At 34.6% G+C, this 23,507-nt stretch overlaps 1 protein-coding gene across 7 annotated transcripts in view; it reads left to right on the forward strand.

Annotated features, from left to right (window-relative positions):
* LOC123558619 (neurobeachin-like) overlaps positions 1–23,507 on the forward strand; it is a 268,481-nt gene that overhangs the window by 24,301 nt on the left and 220,673 nt on the right. For all 7 annotated transcript variants that reach the window (XR_008371116.1, XR_008371114.1, XR_008371117.1 and 4 more), the window contains exons 2-6: positions 16,097–16,201; positions 16,970–17,096; positions 19,138–19,238; positions 19,633–19,728; positions 23,135–23,256. Coding sequence is in view for 3 of the 7 variants with exons in the window: in XM_053544219.1 (XP_053400194.1) it covers positions 16,097–16,201; positions 16,970–17,096; positions 19,138–19,238; positions 19,633–19,728; positions 23,135–23,256 (551 nt within the window). In the remaining 4 variants the exon portion in view is untranslated. The remainder of the gene's footprint in view (positions 1–16,096; positions 16,202–16,969; positions 17,097–19,137; positions 19,239–19,632; positions 19,729–23,134; positions 23,257–23,507) is intronic.

Below are 23,507 nucleotides of genomic sequence, written 5' to 3' on the forward strand. Positions count from 1 at the left end.
ATGAATTGAGCTTTCCTACCCCCGCTGGGTGGATAGTGTGTGTACAAGAAAAGGGGTGGATGGATGAAAAATTAATGATAAGATGGATTAATGATATTCTGTTGAAGTTTTCTCAGAAAGAAAGAACACTTCTTGTGCTCGACAGCTTTAGAGCTCATAAGACGGACGCAGTGCTTAAAGCGTTACGGAAGGGAAACGTGGTGCCGGCTGTTTTTCCGGGTGGATGTATTTCGAAAATTCAGCCTCTTGACGTTAGTATCAATAAACCTTTCAAATGTGAATTGAGAAAGTCGTGGGTAACGTACATGAAAGACCAGACAAAAGCCAGTACCTCTCACGGTGAACGTGTTAAGGCTGCGACCAAAGAAATGGTAGTGTCTTGGATTGCTGATGCGGTAAAGTACATTACTGACAATCGCGGATTGATAATTAAGTCATTTCTCGTGTGTGGCATCAGCAATTCATTGAGCGGGAACGAAAGTTCCATGATTCGCGCGGACAGTAATGTGTGTCAAGATATCGACTCGTCCGAGGACAAGATTGAATTTGAGGGGTTTGAGGAAGACGATCTTCCCCTTAGTGACTTGATATAGACATTAAGTTGCCACAGTGACACATCTACCCAAGTGCTTTAAAATCTGAAATTAAATTAAACGGATTTGGATTAAAGACTGATAAGTCGTGAAAAAATAACTGTTTTATTATGTTATAGCATACATAAGCTTGACTCTTTTAAGTTATAGACTGATACATGACGCAAACAGTATAATTTGATATTATATGTATAAGCAAAATAATTACGCTCTTGTTTGTCTTCATGCTTTTAATTTAAATTCTCTCCAGAAAAATGACTGTTTTCTCATGTTAAAGCATACATTTGCTTGTATAATCTGTGAAGTGATAGATTGATATTGAACAGTATAATAATTTATGATATTATATGTACAAGTAAAATGATTAAGCTGTATGTCTTCATGCTCTAGTTTAATTTAAATTTTCTCATGAAAAAAATGACTATTTCCGTATACATGTAGAAATGATATTTTATGTATAAGTAAAATCATTTTACGCTCTTGTTTGTCTTCATGTTTTTAATTTATTCTGTCGTTGAATACAGGTACAATGAAATAAATCAATTTTAAAAAGTTTCGCCTTTAATTTGCAGAAAACTAGTGTGCAATACCCCTATAAACTGACAGGTAAACAGGTAAGCGTGTCAAACTATAATAGTTCCCACCTCTGACCTATTTGCCCTCAAGACAACTACAGCATGGTTTGAGAAGAGTATCTTATTACAAAGAGTCGTGTCATAGGTCATTAAAAGCGTACATGTGTATTACACATAAAAACTTTAATCTCCCCTATCTACTTCGTTTGTACATGTAACATAAAGTATTAATTATTTACCTGGTAGAAATATATGACAGATCTGCAGTTTGATATAAACGTTTACCAGAATTAATTAATATGATATGGAGAAAATTTTTAATATATGAATTACCGACAGATATGAAAGACAGATCTGTTCACGGAAATCAGTTACAAATAATGTACATGTTTATATCTTTCTGCTGAACCGTCGCATCTTTCTGCTGAAACGCCGCGATTTCCTTAATGATAATTTTTACTGTATTATATTCAAATTGCCGCCGTTTATTCATTAACCAGGTTTTCAACGAAAACCTGAGTTATTAGATTGGGGTAGATGTCGGTCGGGCGGGCGGGCGGCGGCGGTGGCGGCGGCGGCGGCGGCGTCAAACTGGTGTTTCCGGTCAATAACTTTTGTTTCGGTAAAGATATTTGAATAAAACTTGGTACATATGTAGCTTATATCAAGACAAAGGCTGGGATTGATTTTGGGGTTTCTGGGGTCAAGGTCAAGGTCACTGTTACTTAAAATAGAAAAAGGGTTTCCGGTCAATAACTTTTGTTTCGGTAAAGATATTTGAATAAAACTTGGTATGTATGTAGCTTATATCAAGACAAAGGCTGGGATTGATTTTGGGGTTTCTGGGGTCAAGGTCAAGGTCACTGTTACTTAAAATAGAAAAAAGGTTTCCGGTCAATAACTTTTGTTTCAGTAAAGATATTTGAATAAAACTTGGTATGTATGTAGCTTATATCAAGACAAAGGCTGGATTGATTTTGGGGTTTCTGGGGTCAAGGTCAAGGTCACTGTTACTTAAAATAGAAAAAGGGTTTCCGGTCAATAACTTAACTTAGGAATGAGCTATCATGATGAAACTTGGTGTATAGCAAACTTATATAAAGTTGTAGCTTGGGATTGATTTTGGGGTTTCTGGGATCAAGGTCAAGGTCATTGTTACTAAAAATAGGGTTAGGGTTAGGTTAGGGTTAGGGTTAGCATATCTTCTACATGCATGGAGGGATTTTGATGAAAGTTGGCACAATTGTTCACCATCATGAGACGGAGTGTCATGCGCAAGAACCAGGTCCCTAGGTCTAAGGTCAAGGTCACACTTAGAGGTCAAAGGATACAAGAATGAAAAGTTTGTCCGGAGCATATTTTCTTCATGCATAGAGGGATTTTGATGTAACTTGGCACAATTTTACACCATCATGAGACGAAGTGTCTTGCGCAGTTCCATTCTTTAGAATTACTTCCCTTTGTTGTTACTATAAATAGCTTATATTGTAACTTTTTCATTACTAGACGTAGGGAAAAATCGAGACCACTTTTCTGTAGTACAACATGCATGTTACATCCAATTTTGAGGTGTATTTTGACCAATCTCTACCTGGTAAGGATTTCTGTGTGGACTTAAAATTATTTTTTTTTGTATTTTTTTTTTTTTTTTTTTTTTTTTTTTTTTTTAAGATTAACTTCCCTTAGTTGTTACTATAAATAACTTATATTGTAACTTTTTTTATAATTGACCGTAGGGAAAAACCAAGACCACTTTTCTGTGGTACAACATAGTTGTTACTTTCTAATTTTAGGTGAATTTTAAGGTATCTCTACCTGGTAAGGAGTTTTTTTGTGGACTTAGAAAAACAAAAGAATTACAGTGATTACTAAACAACCACAAAATTAAAATTACATCTGCAAATACAGGTGCTAGAGTAAAGAAATTTGCTGTGACGGGCGTATATTGTGACATTCTGGCACTCTTGTTTATTCTTATGAAAAGTGTTGAAAACCTGGTTTTGTGGCATTGCCGCGTTTCTTGTTATTTAATATTTTCCTTTTCTGTTTTTGGTACTTTTCGGTCCAAAGTCTGAATTTTATGCCTATAGTATGTTGCAATTATTTACTTTTAAAACGAATTAAAAATTCAAGATCGCGCTGTATAAAATTTTACAGGTTATTTTATGAAACATCGACCGTTTTTATAGAATATTGCCAACATTTTTGTCGATATCTTATTATAACTGTTTTAGACTTCAAACTGTATTATTTCTCAAGCCGTACTAAAAAATGAAGGTTCTACGCGCGTTTTTGCGTACATAATGTCTACGTTAACGCACCGTAAATTAAATGTTACGAAAGGTCGCACGTGCTTGTTGGATGGAAAATTACCGGCAAGACACTTTGGTATCTTAATGATTCGCGGGTAAATTCCAGTCAGTGCGTGAATAAAAATAAATAACCAATGGAAAACGGAATTCCTGTAATGGCTGCAGCCAAAACATACAACATTAGACGTATGGTGAAATGCACATTACTGTCACCGAATATCAACAGTAGAAGAATTCAGACATTACAAATTCACAAAAAAATACGACCAAATGTTGGTTAGGCCTACAAAAATGTTATTTGTGTTTTAAAATTAGTTGATATTTTGACTGATACGTCAGCTATTATTCGGAGTTTAATTTACATTTTAAACTGTCCCAACACTTTGGGACGAAAAATACGCAGAAAAAATAGGTGTCCAAAAAATTAGGGTCAAGAAAAATAATTATTTTTACAGATTTAAGGGGTGTCCCAAGACTTAGGGTGTCCCAAGACTTAGGGTAAATACGGTAGTATAAATTTGAAGTTGCACAGTTATTTCTTACAAGATAGCAGTGTTATAGGAGTATTACTTAGACAGTTATGGTATTTGTTCACTGGTGTTTAATGCCACCAGGACATCCATGACAATTAGCTCCCCTGTCTGCATACTTTCCACAAATATTAATGATGTCACGTTATGCATTTTAGACTGAGATTGAGGTTTTAATTACAAGTTCATTTTGAATGCATATGAGCCGCGCCATGAAAAAACCAACATAGTGCGTTTACAACCAGCATGGATCCAGACCAGCCTGCGCACCAGCGCAGTCTGGTCAAGGTCCATGCTGTTTGCTTTCAAAGCCTATTGGAAGTAGAGAAACTGTTAGTGAACAGCATGGATCCTGGCCAGACTGCACGGATGCACAGGCTGGTCGCTAATGCACTATGTTGGTTTTCTCTTGGCGTGGCTCATATGGCTAATTTGTGTGGATATTATTCTGTAATTTGGCACATCAGATGCTGATTGAAATAAAGAATGAAATCCTACATGCTGCAGGTCACACAGTATTACAGGTATCAGTGTTGACAGATTGATTACTGCTGACACTGGCACCATGCAGTAATACAGTGTGCAGGTTCAAGCTGCCATACAAACATACAATAGCAATCTATCTGTTATATACACTATAACAACCCTTTATACAACATATTCATAATTATCTTTAAAGAAAATATTGCAGAAGTCCCAGGAGAACCATCAGCTATCAAATTGGAACTGTCTTAGAAATTTGTTGTATGTTTTCTGAGAAGAGTGAGTATAAAGCGAAAAAAATCGACATCAAAGTGGCAGTTTATTAGTGGCAAGTTGTTGATAATGTCTTAAAGATGTGTCAGACCTTGATGTAATTATTTTCAAGAGAATCATAATTTGTTTGTCTGGTGAAAGAGAAATAACATTTGGACAGGCTGTTCAGAAGACAGGAAAATTTGTTCCTTGATATCAAGGGACATAACTGTCCTATTTTATATAAGATTATTATACTGTGGGCTTACTTGAATCTATGCTTGATACTACACATAAAAATACAACATTTTAAGCATCATTTAACTTAATAAAAAATGCATTAAATTTTGTTTATCTCTATTTTATAAGATATATAATGGTGTGTATTCAGTGCAATGGTGCAGTTAAAATGAGATCATTAAAAAAATCTGGTGTAAAGTTGAAGTATGGTTGAATGGCACATTTTTCTGTAGCCCATTGCAGAGGTTACTGGTTTGGACCCTGGGTATGTCATTACTATAATTCCTTATAGCTGGTTTGGTTTGTTTATTAGCTAGAGCACCTGTTGGACAGTCAGTAGAGAAGACAAAAGTGGAATTTATTGGGACAACAAGTTCCATTAATTATCTAAGTAGAAGATGGAGGTTGTGAAGTAAAGATGGATCTTTGGGTCCATCCATTTAGAAATTTATTTGCTACAGGAAAATCAGTTAGGACTTAAGACCACTATAGCATGGGGGAACTGTCCCAGGCTCTTGATGAAACCCTTGAGATTATATATGAATATTCATGAGGTTCTACCTCTTATTCTTGTGGTGAATTACAAATTTGAAGAACAAAATTAACTCAGAATCCAGAAATTTAACATCATTAATTTTAAGGTAACTGACAGAAATGATAATGAATAAATAAATACATGTGAGCCGTGCCATGAGAAAACCAACATAGTGGCTTTGCAACCAGCATGGATCCAGACCAGCCTGCGCATCCGCGCAGTCTGGTCAGGATCCATGCTGTTCGCTTTCAAAGCCTATTGCATTTAGAGAAACCGTTAGCAAACAGCATGGATCGTGACCAGACTGCGCGGATGCGCAGGCTGGCCGGGATCCATGCTGGTCGCAAAGCCACTATGTTGGTTTTCTCATGGCGTGGCTCATGAATTGCTTAAAAGCTGCATTAAACTGACATATATATTCATACAAAATAAGAAATTGGTTAAATGTCAGTTCAGTCTTTAATTGATTAGGTTCTTATTAGTTTATCTGGTCATTTGCAGACAATGCTTGCGGTATGCACTGATTATAGTGAGTGCTTCGCTTGTCAATAAATGCAATGTTCATGCAAAAATAACCTTTATCAGTCTGATAGAACAGTAAAAGTTCAAGAAAACAAGACATTTCATGGTAAAATTGGTATTAATTGTCTTCAGAGTCGGTCCCCAAACAGACTGTGATTTAAAAAGAGATTGAATGAATTTAGTATTAGTTTAGAATGAGCATAGATATAGCTTGAAGTGAATATAAAACAAGCATACATTTAGATTCAAGTCAGTATTGAATGAGCATAGATTTAGCTTTAGGTTAATTTATATTGAGCATAGATTTAGCTTAAGGTGAATTTAGAATGAGCATATATTAAGCTTAAGATGAGCATTATAAGATTCAGTTTAAAGTGAATGAATGATGAGCATAGATTTAACTTACTTTAAGTAAGTATTGAATGAGCATACTGAGCATAGAAAAAGCACAGAATTAACAAAGATTTAAATTGAGTAGAGAATGAGCATATTACATTGAGCTTACATTAGGTGTACACAGAATAAGAATAGATTGAGCATGTTGGAAGATATAATGAGCATAGATTTAGTTCAAAGTGAGTATAGAATGAACATAGAAAAAACATAGAATTGACATTCAAGTAATAGAATGAGTATAAAGTCATTGGCAATATACAGTTGCAAAACATATTTAGAAATATTCTTTTGTGGTACATTGATGAGTAGTCTTAACTGATATTTTGTTGGAATATGTGATGAGAGTGGAAGTCTCGTAAAGAATATTTTTATCAATATTTTATCGCTAAGTCCGAGGAAAAAATGTAATCTTTTTAGCATTAGCTACTAATAAGTAAGTAAGTAAGTAAGTAAATTTTATTATAGTGTAGAGATAGTACCTAAGTTTTTCAAATCATAGGTTTGAAGTTAAAAAGCTTTGAAATGAAGACAAATGTCCATATATTCTCAAAAACAGAAATATAGACAATATTTTAACCAGAAGTTCGGAGTTATGAGCATTTAATATTTTCATGATAACGAAAATTTTGTGATCAAGGACATGTAACTCTTCTTGAACATGGAGAGCATAAACATCAAAGGGACATAATATAGTCAATATTTTCTAATTGGGTGCATTTGATTTAACATTCAACTTTGATCTGGATTGCTAAATACTGATCCATGATACTGTGTGCTAAAAATTTAGAACATCTGGAACAGTCTATTAACAGAAAAACTATGCTTTAGCAGAATCTAAATAGTTAAGCTCCAACTGGGACTCGAACCCAGGACCTCTCACACCTAAGGCAGACACTCTACCACTTCCCTATAACAGCAGTAGCTAATAGCTATGCAGTTTAATTGCTGGATTACATTGCGTGAACTGGAACAATAATCGGTGAACTCCGGATTATCGGCGTATTCGCTTTGTTTCCTAACGGCATTTTTTGTGTAAAGAAAAAATATAATTTAATGCTGCCAACGTCATAATTGGTCAAATCTGCCCAAATTTCTCTGACGTGTTGTTCAGAGTATGAACTTACTAACTGGCAGTACCAGTGAAATATTACTTACACTGAATATTTTATATTTGCCCTTTTTGCAGCTGCCGAACGGCAAAGACGATAAGATTTGTCCAAATATAAGTAATTATTTTACCAGTTTTGAGAGAATTTCAATTAATGGGAAATTACAGTTACAAACTAAATACCTTTCTGCAACACATGGAGTCATTAGCATTCACCGTCAATCAGTATTATGACTACGATCGACTGTCATCCATTCATTTCAAAGTTTCATAGACAGAGTCCGTTGTTTACATTTTTATCGTAACCGGTGCACTTGTAAAAATCACTTTAGTTTGAAAAATCAAAGTATGCGAAGAGCTATGGTACGGTCTCTATATAGTGACATCGTGTTATGTACAATACCAATACATATAAATTTACAATTTACAACACCCGGCCACGTTGGGCCTATAAGTCACTTTAAATTTTAAAGTTTCGAAAATCAGTGTACATGATGATAAATACCAGTAGATAATTTAACATGCGAAAAAGTGGAAATTTATCAACAGGAAAAATTGCATTATGTTATTATGTGATAAATGTTTTAATAGTATTCACAACTATATAGCTACTCAATATGTACATTTATTTAAGTAGTAATCTAATTTCAAATTAATGTATGTTTCTTAAGTACTTAAAATGATCTTGCTAACATATCTGCCATCTTAAATAAAAGATTCGAAATATTTGAAACACAAGAATGTTTACATGTACATATTCCATATATACAAATTCTGAAAACTAGATTAAACATAGTAACAAGTTGCTAAACATATTCACTAGTTAAATAGTTCATTTTTTGTTTTCTATTAGTTTCTATAAAGATACAATCTCCGTCTATTCATACTTTCAACTAAGAATTTTGAAACATAAACATAATGATTTTGTACTACATAAGTAAGCTTTCCTAAGTCTGACAAGTTATCGAAATTTCTGTTTGATTCTCTAGATTTACACAGCAACTTTATTCTTAAATCATTGTATTTTGGACAATTTAGTAGGAAATGAGTTTCATCTTCAACAACATTTTCAGTGCAAAGAGTACATAATCTGTCACTGGCATTAAGGCCAGAATACCGTCCTGTTTCAATTCTGAGAGGTAGAATGCCACACCTAAACTGCGCTAAATGAGAACGTTCAGTCTTTGTTACAGAAGATAACATGTATTTTTCAGTTTCATAATCTTGTTTAAAATTGACATATGTTCGAAGTTTTGAAACATTTCTAACATTTTCACACCAGTTTCTTTTATGTAATAAAAGTAATGAATCTTCAACATCTTTCAAATTTACATGAAGTTAATTGTTATCATAACAATTCGACATATTCAACTGTTGTAAAATATACTTAATGTTAGAACACCATGTATTTCCAACAGTGTTATAATCATAAAGAAACACTTTCTTTGTCAGTCTTTCATCACACATATTTACAACACGGTTCCAGAACCTAAGCATATTGACCCAACGTCTGTGTTGAGTTGAAATCCAACCCATATCTCCAGTAATTGCTAGAATCGGAGCAAATCTATGCACACCCATATAATATCTTATTGCTCTATTTTGTGTCATGTCTATCACATTATAATTCTTGAAACCCCAGATTGATGAACAATAGTCAGTAACAGGTACCACACAAGAATAATACATTTTAGAATATGTCTTGAAACCTACATCTTTATTACTTTGAATTTTCGATATGACTGCACCTAATGCCCGACCTCCTGACTTTGCAAGTATATCAGCCGTATGTGAAAAGTCTAAATGTTCATGTAAGGTAACACCTAAATATTTATACATCGATGTATACGAAATACACATATCTCCTATTCTAAATGAAAAATTACTTTGCCTTTTACCTTTATTTCTAAAGTGTATAACCTTTGATTTTGACTCGTTAATCATAAGTCTCCATTTTCGGCACCATTCATTTAAAAAGTCTAACATGTCTTGCATATCAGCTTCATTTTCAGATAGCAACAAAATATCGTCGGCATAAAATAAACAACAAATTATATTATCATTGAACTTGACACCTTTGTTTCAACTTTTCAAACTTTCAATAAGATCATTGATAAAGTAAGCAAAGATTGTCGGAGAGCCACTGTCTCCCTGTCTGACGCCCGACAAGGTCGGGAACCAGTCACTTAACATACCATTAAGTCTAACACAAGAAGATGTATCAGTCAAAATAGCCTTAATAGAGTTGTAAAATTTACCATTGATATTATTTGACAAAAGTTTATATAAAAGTACATTTCTATCAACAAAATCAAAGGCCTTCTGTATATCAATAAATGTGCCAAAGGTATCTTGCTTAGAAAGAAGTCTATTTCTGATCATTGTACATGCAGTATAAACGTGTTCTTCACAGGTCCGTTTAGAACGGAAACCATTCTGTTCATCAGCGAGTAAGTCTTGATCCTCAAGGTATGTCTTCAGTCTATTATTCAGAACTGCTGAATAAAGTTTGCTGACAACTGACAATAAGCTAATTCCCCTGTAATTCAAAGGCACACGTTTATCTTTGGTAACATCCTTGGGGATAGGAGAAATCATTGCTCTTCGCCATACACTTGGGATAATACCCGTATCAAAACACAAATTAAACAATGAATATAAAACATCTATTATTATAGGAAACTTCAAAACTTCGTATGGTATTTTATCCCATCCTGCACTTTTACCATTTTTAGCATTGTTCACAACTTTTTCAATTTCAGTACGTAATAACGGTAAATTAAGAGATACATTTTCTTGGTACAGAGGATCTAACATTTGATCTTCCATAAATCTTTTATCAGACAGTATTTGTTCGTAAAATTGCCTGTCGAAATTTTCATCATTTTCTGCACAATTATATAAGTTTTCAAAATCACTCGACCATTTATTGAAAACAAAATCTGAATCATTTACCACATTTCCGTCATTATCATAGACCTCCAATGGAATAGAACTTTTGCGTTTCGGGCCTAAGTTTTTTAAATGCTCCCAGAATGCCCGTGGGTCATAGGTACAAGTACTTTCAATTTTAATTGAAAGGGACTTTTTATGATTTCTTTGCGCTCGTCGTAAACGTTTTTCAAACAGATTTCTAGCAAGAATGTACTCCTTCTGTAATTGTAGACGTGTTCGTCGATCCCCGTGAAATTTTACATAAACTTTCTCAGTTTTGCGCACATTTTGCCAAAGATTTTCTATTTCGTCATCCCAGTAAGGCTTGAAACTTTTAAATCTCCTGCGTGTTTTCTTAGAACAGTCAAAGGATTGTATATGGTCATTCATTTCTTTTATCAAGGTTTTACAAAATTTCTCGTAAATGCTATCAATGTTACACTGAATTTCTCTGCATAATTCTATATTCCTTATCAAGCCAAGAAATGCTGTTCTTGCTAAATCAGACATCAAAAAGTCATCGGGGATCCTTTTCAATTTATAAACTTTTGTATTAAAATGCGAGCGTAACTGTTCCTGGGGCGGTTCATCTAGATTAATAGTTTTATAACTATAGGTAAACCGTAATATGTAATGGTCAGGTAATTTTCTGCGTTCACCTATAAGTGATTGGAGATTATATTTATTCACTAACGAGGAGGGAGGTATAACTACGAAATTGTCACACGAGTTAAAACAATCATGAGGGACGCAAACATAATCGACAACAGACTTTCCGCGGGAATTTACAGATGTGAAATTGTCTCTAGATTTATTGAACCGGTTATTCAAAACGCACATCTTCGAGTCTACAAGAAAATCAATGAAAGTATGTCCGTGCTGATTTACAGTTTTGTCCAGACATGACCTTGCAGGAATTCCATCAACATCTGAAATAGTGTCCGATAACTCTCCAATCCGCGAGTTTACATCACCGCAAACAAATATCGCATCACTTTCAGTCAGCAAATAGATTTGACCAAGTAAATGTGCATAAAAATCTGTAGCATTTCGACCCCATGGTGAATTTTCCGGTGGCAGATATACAGAAAATATAACAATGTTATATTCGGTTGCCTTAGAAACTAAAGATAGGCCTAAAATGCCTTCACAAGATTGATCTACGACTTCAACATTAAATTCGTCATATAAATGGTTCTTCACAAAAATACCTACACCTCCTGAACCCTTTGGTGCATTCACGTGAATTAACTGTCTATTATGTGCATAAAAACGGTAACCGTCTATTGAAAGAGTTTCATTATTTTTCAAATGGGTTTCATTGACACAAACGATAGAGTTAGTGTGTGTAATTATTTTAGATCTTAATGCATGATTCGATCTAGTCCAACCTGTTGCATTTAAATGTGATATTGATATGGATTTTTCATTTAACCGGGCATTGGATTAATGGTCACCCCTGCTGGAATTTCCACCTGGGTTGCCCGGGACCCATTTTGGGGAGATGGGTCCTTTTTTACTATACGACCTTTACCTGTTACGCGGAACTGGTTCCCATTAGGAAGCTCCGCCAACAACTTTTTTTGCATTCAATTCAAGAATACGTTCGGTGTGTGTCTTACTGCCATACAGATACACATTTTTGTACACTGTGCTAGATTTTAATACTTTTTTTGAACGGAGCACTTGGATCTTCTGATCAAGACTATCAAATGCAATTTTGAGTAACGGTGATTTTCCTGTATGCCTGTCGGGACAGCGATTTGCATCGGTAATCTTCACCTTAGACGAAATTTCCGTGCCAAGAGCTGAGATCAAATCCTTGGCGTCGTCTAACGGTTGTTTTCCACGACGTACAGGAATGTTTGTAGCGATAATTGTAATGTCACAGTTATTGACCGATTTATCCTGTTGTAAACCTTCGTGCAATTTGAGCGAATTCATCTCAAGTTCTAGGTCACCAATCCGTTTATCTAGGGCAGCAAATTGTAAATCTATATCAACCTTCACTGCCTTTATTTTATCGTCTATTGTGGATAAAAGGTCTTGTCCTAATTTATCAATCTTACTGTCAATTGTTCTTCGAATACTCTCCTGCCCCTTTTTCAGTGATTCAAGAATTTCCATCATTTTGCCCATTCGATCAGAAGTATTCATATTATCAGAACTGTTAGCAGAGTCAGCCATTTTTGATTGTTTGTATAGAGGACTCGTCAAACCTGGAGATTCTCTCACTCTTTTCTCAGTAACAGGAGGATTTGAACACATAATTCTAGTCAATTCATGTTTAGCAAACACTTACAGTTTATGTCTACTATAATTCCATTGAAATTATCACTTTTATCTAAAGTTATTGACAAAATTTATTCCATTTTATTTACAAGGGAAAATATACGTCCATCTTTAACGCATGCGCACTACACTAGTGATAATGTTTTCCACAAAGTATAAATGTAATAAAATGTCCGAGGTAAGAGTATAAAAAGGAAATAAAAAAATCAGTTCTGATATTAATGAAAAGTTCTTATGATGTGAAATATTAAGTAGTATTTTGTTGTAATATTAGAGAGAGATGATTTAAGAAAAGATGGCAAATATGGAGAATACTTTCTGAGAAAAAAGACAGCTTATCTTCTCAGCACACCCTTAAAACTTTCATGCTGTTAGCAACTTCTGCAAGTTTTAATGTCATAGAATGTAAGAGCTCTGTATGTCAATAGTTAATATCTGGGGAATATATAAAGAAACACGAAATGGAAGAAAACTCATTATTTTGTCAAAGTTAAATAGCTCTGTGAACATTGAATATTGTAAAGGGAAAATCGTCAATACATATTATGACCATGATGTTCTTTCTGTCAAGTGTATTACAATTCAGACATGAAAGTATAAAACACCCTGACATACAGATGAGTTTCAACTGATGTTCCCATAATGTTTAGACCTTAATTAAGTCTCGTTTTATTTTGCTACAGAATGATTTTATCAGGAGAAGTGACCAAATAATTACTCTTTTAGGAATAATTGTTTGTCAGTATCATAATTCTAAGATGGGAAAAAATACATGATTTCGCACAGTACTGTCCGTGTCAGAGAGCATTGTTGAGTAACCACCATTACCAGGAATGTATGTCAGGGCATTGGTTGTGGAGGGTAACTTACTCAGTGAGACCAGAGTTGTGGTCCTTGGCTTATAAAAGTTATGAGAAGTATTTGACATAGTCATGAAACTTTGTAGGAATGTTCTTCAGCATGAGAAGTTGTGCACCTGGGTTTTTGTCAGATTTCCCTTGGCAAGAGTTATGGCCATTGACATGTCCAAGATATGGCCAAAATGTCCAAGATATGAATAAAAGACGTTAAGGCTAGGTCACTAGGCCAAAGCATAGGGAAGCTTTGTTGACACTGTAGAGGCCACATGTTGCCTGCCCACTTAGCTCAGTAGGGAGAGTGCAGGTCTTCTGATCACGGGGTCGCAAGTTTGATCAGAATCTAGGTCACTTGGTCAAATCAAAGGAAAAGCTAAGTTTTTTGTTAATGCTCCCGACCTGATGAGACTCGGGCAGAGTGAGTGTCTTTAATTCAGTAGCTGGATCAGTTGGATAAGCTGGGTCAAATGATTGTAAAACTTGGCTTAATGATCTACCATATTTACTTAAAACTTTATCATGTTTGTTTTAATGAAATGTAGGTCAAATCAGGCAAGCAATACATGGCTTTCAGGGCTCTCTTGTTTAGGGATATATGCTGCTTAGAAGCATTAATTTTATGCAGGACCTTTGCATTTTGCAGTCTGTTTTTGCCTTCATTAAGGATTGAAGAGCAAAACGACATTGAAATCAATTAATTACATTCAGTAAAAGATATTGTTTCTACTTAGCAGACAACTGTAATTAATTTCAGTGAGTACATTTCAAGTAATAGATGTCTGTACAAGATACATTCTCCCCTTTAAAACTTGGCTTATAGGAATTCTGATGAAGAAACTTATAGCTTACTGGAGTGGTGGTTTTGTGTGTTGGGAATAGGGCATTTTGGGTGGAGGTTTTGAGATTGGGCATTTTTGGGTGAACAAGGGAGGTATTGAGGTGCATAGGAGAGGGGTTGAGGTCAGGTGTCTTGAGGATACCAATTTAGACTCATTTTCAACATAAATTAACCTTGACCCTTTGAACCATAATGTATGTTAACCTTGACCCATTGAACCATGTAAGTTTTCTTTTGTCTTTGTCCCTTTATTTGTATACTTGTGGAATAAAATGCTGATTTCCAAATATATGTGAAACTAATTAGGATATCACATCAAACTTAAATGTTTTACCTTACCTGTTAAACAGTAAATGTGAGAAAATGCCAGAAAATATGAAGAAATTGCCAGTAAAAATGAGGAAGTTACCAGTAAATGGGAGGAAGTTGTCAGTAAATGGGAGGAGGTTGTTATTAAATGTGAAACAGTTGTCAGTAATGTGAGGAATTGTCAGTAAATGTGAGGAAGTTGTCGGTAAATGTGAGTATGTTTTCAGTAAATGGACACATTTATGACTATATCTTAATGAAACTATCTTGATGATCTTTAGGTCAATAGGTCAGGTGAGCGATACAGGGCCTTCATGGCCCTCTTGTTTAAAAACTGAGATAGTGTTGAGGAATGGAAGTTTATCCTCCAGAATTGAAAGAATCCATCAACTGTGATATGACGCAAAAGGTTCAGGTGAGCAAACAGCACTCAGGTGTGCTGTGACTCTGCATTTTCAGAAACAAGTGTTTTTATTGAGATGCCATATACGGAAAAGGATGTTGTCTTTGTTGTCTTTTATAGGGTTGCATTTTGGTGTAAAGTTTTAATTGTGAAATGGAGAAAAACTGGGTATTATTTTAGCTTGTATAAGAAGTGTTTTCAGCTGTACAGTATAGAGGTTTCTTCTTACAAGGCCTTGGCAAAATTTCTTTAAGCTAGGAAAGCCTAAATTGCGAACAACGAGTACGTAATTTAACAAAAATCATTGCTTCAGGTCCACTGCCTTAAGAAAAGTGTATCGTCTGTACATCTCGTAGAGCAAGGGTCAAGATACCAAGTTCAAACTTCTTTCAGTCATGCGGAGGAAATAGATACCATGATATTGGTAGATAGCCTGAAAATTGTAGGACGATTTTCATGGTTATAGATTAAACAGGGGGAAAATTAATGTTAGTCACTACCAGTGAATCAATACTATTTGCATAGGACTGATGTTGGTTTTTTTTGGAACCAGATTATTTCTTCTGATAAGAATTCAGAAGTTTTTGCAGATAGTTTAAAATAATGCAAAATTTGACCAATACTTGAAAATTATGTTTTACATTTCAGCAGCCACTTTTGTTAAATGGTAATATGGAAAAAGAACTATAGAAAGTACTTTTATAGGAATTCTAGTCTCCTTTATTCTGAATATAAAAAATGAGAGAAAAGTATGTATAATGTATAAATACTTGATTAGAAATTATATCTGAACTTAAATTCCTGTGATGAACATGTTGTCCTCCCTTATTTGGAGGAAGTAGGGGTATATAGGATTTGTCCTGTCTGTTTTTTCTGTTTGTCTGTCTGACTGACATGTTTTATTTTTCTGCTTACAGCTTGTTGGAGGAGAGTTTGAAATTGAGACAAACTTTGTCATACAAGACCCTCAGAATATACTTCAGATGTTAACTGTGGTTGAACAATGTCCAGAAAATCTACAGGTAATTCGAACTGTATGAAATATAGCTTGACCCACTGCTTTAGTCAAAGTCATTAATTCTTTGTCAGTGTCATTAAATCCAACAAAAGCAAAAACAAAGTAATAAATTCAGCCATTTTCTTAATTAGTGTAAGGTCTTCTCTGGCTGAATGGTTTAGGTCACTGACATCATACCAGTTGACTGCAGGTTTGAAACCAAGCAAGGGATGTACAATTCCTGGATGTAAGTAAACCATTCAGTTGGCTTTTTAAGGTTGGTGGTTCTACCAAGGTGCCAAACTATGTCTGAGATCTTGCCTGGAAGGTGTTGTATGACCTACAGTGTGTACGTGTGACTTGAAACAAACAAACTGAACATCTTTATTGTAAAAGCACATATTTTCGCTGGGTCAAAATTTTGTGAATATGAAATTTTGAGTATGTTTGTGAGGTTTAATATTGGCAAAATTGTAAAAATGATATCAACCTTAGTGAATATTTATGCGAGGATTTAATTTTCGCAAGATTTAGGGTCTCGTGAATACAGCGAAAATTAAATCCTCGCAAAAATTTCTACTTTTCAATATTTCAGGTAGTGGTTTACATTTAATTGAATATTTCTGCTGTACCTCTAGGGTTTCGCAAAAATTAGTTTGATGGAATTTCTTTGCTTTAACATGTTCCCACTAACAAAAATTTTAAGAATGTACATTTGGTAATGGCTGAATATCATTGAATGAGCTAGTCAATGTTTATTTTCTGTTTAAATGTAATATTTATTTTTCTAAAGGCTGAAATATGGAGTGTGTTCCTGGCAATGATGAAGAAGAGCCGACGGAATCTGCAGGCATGTACAGAAGTTGGCCTCATCTCAAGAGTTATGGACCTGTTGTTAAAAGCTGGGGAAGTTGTTGCAGGTATATATTAATGTGTTTTACTTTACTTTCCAGACTCTCATTAGGTAAGCAAGTCTGTAACAAACAAGATTCTCAGTTGTGAGATTGTAGCATCAGTTCTTAGCTTGACTGTATGAAGAATAGGTAGAGCTGTTGCACTCACCCATGTGTTGGTGTCGATGTCCTGATTTTTGCATGTAAGCTGTTATTTCAGAAACCACTTACAGGCATGGATTGAAACTTCACACACTTATTCACTGTGATGATCTGACATGCATTACACAGGTTTCATAACTCTACTTTGCATATTTACAAAATTATGCCCCCTTTCAACTTAGCAATTTTTGGTTAAGTTTTTGCATGTGAACTTGTAGCTTGGTACCCACTGATGGAAATGATATGAAACTTCACACACTTGAATTCATTAATCAAAGAATATGAAATATAATTATGAGAAATTTCATGATTTTTGTTTGTGTCTATTTAAAGTTTTGAAAATCTATGGTTTAATGTAGTATTGAAATGTATATATAGTTTCAAACATCCCATTGTTTAGTGCATTTTGGATTTATTGATGAATATTTAAAATTGAATGTGTAAGTTATTAAAACTCTGGCTTTGTAATCATTATTAAAGATTTTATAAGTTGTATAGTATTTCAAAACATTTAATCTGCATTCAGATTTCAAATAACTGATCGTTTTGATGTATATATTATTCATAGATAGTGCTGATTTATCGATAAATATTAGGGGTGACTATTGAGGCCAATTTTGACTATTGCAATACTATTGATATTGCTTAAAAACTATTGCGATACTATTCTATTGCAGGTTACTATTGCGATACTATTGCAATAGTTATCGGCCATCATATTTTATACAGTAAGCTACCAACTGGCATTGTTACACAGTGTAAGAGACGGCACTGTTTATAATTGCTGTAAACACACATTGAGATGTTTGTATAACTGAAACGGACAGAAATAATTCTAACATTAAATATTTCTTGACTTCCTTGGCTTCGGAAAAATAAGTATAACAATAAACCTATGCAAGGTATACTCAAACGAATCGGCCATTTTGTTGCGAATGACAACATGTTTAGTAACCCAAAGCATCAAAAAAGACGAAAATTAACGGATCGGATTAAGGTGTACCAGCACTAAATGAAGGACCCTACCGAACAGTTTGCTGTATAATACAAGTATATAGCCTCCTTTCTCCATGTCCATAGTATATTTTCTCATCTAAAATTAACAGGTTATTTAAATATATTTAATCAAAGTTTCTAAGAAACTAAATTTATTAATTATCTCCCAGACTGACTTCTCAGTCCTTTATGGTAGTTTAATTCCGTGAGGGTAATTATTGTAATGGAGACGTAAACATTTTCCGAGGCGCAAATGAAAGCTGGCTCTGTTTCTTGGTTTATAAATTATAAAATATTTCTGTATTTACAAAAATTTCAAAACTATCGAAACTATCGATTGTTGAAGGAACTATCGGCGATTGTTATTGGATCGTGACTTTTCTATCGATGCATGCTATCGGGACACTTAGTATCGCAATGCATCGATAGTTCGATGTATCGTTACACCCCTAATAAATATTGCATTCAAGTACAAATACATATTCATCAACATTGCATATTTTCAAATTACGGATTTATTGATAAATGTGTTACTCAGATACATCACAAAATGTTTTATAACGTGCTATTCAAATACATTACAGATTTATTGATAGATGTGCTGTTCAAATACATTACAGATTTATTGATAGATATGCTAGTCAAATACATTACAGATTTATTGATAGATTTACTACTATTCAGATACATTACAGATTTATTGATAGTATACTATTCAAATACATTACAGAATAATTGATATATATACTATTCAAATACATTACAGATTTATTGATAGATGTACTTTTCAAATACATTACAGATTTATTGATAGATGTGCTGTTCAAATACATTACAGATTTATTGATAGATAAACTATTCAAATACATTACAGATTTATTGATATATGTACTTTTCAAATACATTACAGATTTGTTGATAGATATGTTAGGAGCCCTGGCAGCTTACAGTATCACTGTGAAGGAGTTGCGCCAACTATTCCGATACCTCAAAGCAGACGATGGCACATGGGTACATCACAAATATTTTATTTTTTTCCAATCCGATAAATTTTATTCAGTTGAGCTCAGTTACTAGCTTAATGAGCATTTGGATCTTCTTCAAGTTTACTTCCTTACAAAAGCCAGTATTGTGATTATTGCTTTGTTTTAGTTTGAATATACAACTTCTGTGTTGAGCAGTCGACACTTAATCAATGTGTGGCCACTCCCTACAGGGAAGCGTAACGAATGATGAATTATTTTGGAACCATGTTTAATATACTATATCCTATATTTAACTTTTTAAAAAAATTCAACAGTATATAAAATCACTTGTTTAGTATTTCTTTCTGCCAAAAATAAGAATTAATGCCTTTCTCTTAGACATATTAAAATATATTTTCTTTGTTTTCTGTATGTTATAGCCTCGTCACTCTGTGAAGTTGATCTCTGTGCTGAAACAGATGCCCCAGAGACAAGGTCCTGACGAGTTTTTCAGCTTTCCAGGAAAAAAAGGATCTGTAAGTACCTCCTATTTGAAAAGAAGAAACAGTTGTGTGAAAAAGTCAATATAAGCAATTTGGAGTTTGTGTTGGCTTGATTTCATTTCAAATTAACAAATAACGGCAAAACAATGCAATGGAAAACAAGAATATTAGTTGTGGGTGATCTGTTTTAGTGTGGAATCATTTAATTTTCGTTATTTCACCAGAAAATGCAGTTTTATTGGGGGCTTGAATTTATGGGTTTTAAGTTGTAGAGATAAAGAGTTAAGTGTTTAACCTCTGCAGATATGAAGACTTGGAAGCCTTGTCAACTTGATATGAAATCAAGAGTTTTTTCAGTGTTCCCTTCTCCAGAAAGACTGGTTCATTTCTTTCAACAAAATGTGATTGTGTTTACATGAATACTGGCTTTTACATTTACTTGAAATGATTTTCAAAAAAAGTGACAGGATTGTATTGGTATAGAGTTTTTGATTTGAAGTTCATTTTTCCCCAAGGTAAAATTTACCATTAGTGAAAGTGGTCTTTTTGTGTGGCAAGTTCTCCAAGAATTACAAAAAACATTTTTAGAAAGCATCTCAGTGTTTGCGTTTACGGCGTAAAAGTATCTAAATACGCAACGAATTTGGTTGGTACGCAAATTTTCCAAGACCATTGCGTACATGGGACGCAAAGTAAAAACGAAACTGAATGTTTTAATTTAAAGACAACAAATACTAATCACGATGCCGGAATCCCAATTTCATTTTCAGCAGCATTATGTTCTAAAAATAACACAGAGTGACGTAGCCTGTAGTCATTCAGTGACGTATTTAGACTGGTTTAGCGTATTGATCAAAATCTCTACTTATCAATGTAAATTATATGGATACAGTCCAGTTACTTCTTGCATTGCAAACCTAAAGTAAGATGGAGTCTCCGTCGAACGCGAACACTGGTTTTATTTTTCAAAGCAGGGCTTTAGCTAGGGGTCGACATGAGTGAAATTCAAGTCGCCCAATTTTTGTTATTCATCCACTAACAGCCTATTTTTTTGTGATACAGCCTGTTGACACTTTACTCGAATACACATGGCATAATTTCGCCTCTGTCTCCTGATACAGAGAAGTTTGAAAGCAATTATAACGGTCGCTGACACCTTTGATTTGATAAACTAAACAGTAGGGATTTAGAGCGCTCTATATTACATTAACTTGTACACTCTCCTTTGAATTTTCAAAAAATTATCTTGCCTTGAATAATTTCCTTAAATCTGCGTAATTTGAATCATTTTACTCCGAACTTAGAAACATATCACTGACACTTTCTGTGACGAAAATAGTTTACTGAAATTTACACAGATTTTTGACAACTGCTGCAGAAACTGGGTTAAACATGATTGACAACTTTTTCTTTTGATGTGTGCCCACATTAGGGGATCAAAAGGACCGTGTTACCCTTTGTGTGACGTCACTGCTGTTGATGTCATGATGGCATGTATTTAACTCAGTCAGTTCTTGTACAATGCTTTTATAGATTTTAGTGTTTTGACTAAACATTGCACTAGGAGCTTGATTTATTTTTTGCTGGTCTAATTTTAGAATATGAAATGATCAAACTGTTTTGAAATTGTATTCATAGATCTAACTAAAGGGTGTTTGGTTTCCGGCAGTGATTAGGAAATTAACTGGAAAAAATACTTAGAATTACAATTTACAGTAATCACATTATATAAATTCACAAGAATGAGAAATTAGATTAACAAGGATAAGAAAGCAGATTCACTGATGTTTTCAGTTGGTTTGTTTTATAATTTGATAGACTTGAACAAAAGTTAATAGATTTAAACAAAGAAGTGACTTTTTCCATAAAATCTTAGTCTTGGGCTTAAACCTGTTAAAGTAACTATTAGCTGGTCAAACCCATTATATTTGATATAACTTTGTAGATTCTAATATTTTTATACCTCTGTTATGCTTATCAGAACTGGAATGCATTTATGAAGTTAAAGAAGAGGTGTTATTTATTGTAAAACATGGACATTTGTCAATATTGTAGCCGCAAAACCTGGGACTCAACCATATTTGGCTGGGACTCAACATTTTTGGGAGTACTGAGTCCCAGGGACTCAGTGAAATTTTCAGAAAACGCGAACACTGCATCTGTTTTCAGTCTTAAGCGAATAGGATATTTCTTAGACTAATAAATGGCAGCCTTATAATCAAAGATGTTAAGGTTACTGACTCCAAATCTTTTGCCCTTCATTGCTGTCGGATGTAGAATTCTTCCATCTGAGGAAGGTATTCAAGTTGCTGAAGGAAGATCAGTGTTTTCTTTCTGTCTGGCACCTGCATTGTCCATAACCTAGCTTTAATTATTATGCCCCCCATTGAAGAAGGAGGGGTATATTGTTTTGCAGATGACGGTATGTTGGTTGGTTGGTCCATAGACCAGTCGGTTTCTGGATGATAACTCAGGAACACTTGGGCCTAGGATCATGAAAGTTGATAGAGAGGTTGATCATGACCAGCAGATGACCCCTAATGATTTTGAGATCAGTAGGTCAAAAGTAAAGGTCACAGTGACCCAGAACAGTTAAATATTTTCCAGATGATAACTCAAGAACACTTGACCTAGGATCATGAAAGTTGGTAGGGAGGTTGGTCATGACTGACCAGCAGATGACCCTATTGATTTTGAGATCAATAGGTCAAAGTTCAAGGTCACAGTGACCTGGACAATAACTTGAGAACATTTGGGCCTAGGAGATTGAAACTTGATAGGGAGGTTTATCATGACCAGCAGATGACCCCTATTGATTTTGAGGTCAGTAGGTCAAAGGTCAAGGTCTCATTGACCGAGAACAGTAGAATTTTTTTTGCCAAATAACTAGAGAATGCTTTGGTCTAAGATCACATTTGATATGGAGGTCACTTATGACTGGTAAATGACTCATGATTATTGATTTAAGGTCAGTACGTCAAATGTCCAGTGCAGAGTGGCTGAATAATTTCTGTTCCTTGTGCAGTTACTGAACGCATCAAGGGGGGCATTTCGTGTTCTACGAGCTCTTGTTTGCATTTCACTGCCATCTGTCAAATTAATTGGCTAGCTTTTTTGCCATTTTACGGAATAGAACAGAGCAAATAAGAAGTGTTTTTTCTTGAAGTCTCTACATCTTTATCAGACTGAAATGAGACTGTTGGCGACAGTAGAAAAAGGACAAAGAATGTTAAACAACACACTGGTGATGAAAGGAGAGTAGTGCAATGGAGCTTTACAGATTGGCTCCTAAAGACTTCATCCCACATTTCAGTCTGGAATGTGGCCGTATGACCTAAACTGTGTCCATATAACAAAAAACAGAACAAGCATACATTGATCTAGATATAATATTTCACTAGCATAGCTTGGGATAAATGTTTTTCTTTATTTTCTGCAGTGCATTCATGTACCTCCAGTGAAGACATGGCCGTACCAGAGTGGTTGGACATTTTCATGCTGGTTGAGACTGGATCCTGTTACTGGAGTTACTGTTGAAAGGGAAAGACCCTACCTGTTCTGGTAAGCTTTAAGTAATGTAGCCCAAATCTGGGTAACTATATGTATAAAGTTGTCAAGTGTGTTCAGTCATTGTATTTTGAAATATTGGTAGGTTGCTACTAGACGATGTGCAGAGTGAACCCCTCCCCAACCCCAACTTTAACTCTAACACACATTCCCCAAACTGCAATCACACGCCCCCCACTCCCCGCAACACAAATTTTCTTGTTTCATGTCCTCCTCAGATCTGAAACTTTGGGTCTATATTGCCC

Source organism: Mercenaria mercenaria, chromosome 5 (genome assembly GCF_021730395.1).
Source record: "Mercenaria mercenaria strain notata chromosome 5, MADL_Memer_1, whole genome shotgun sequence".
Lineage (NCBI taxonomy): Eukaryota > Metazoa > Mollusca > Bivalvia > Venerida > Veneridae > Mercenaria > Mercenaria mercenaria.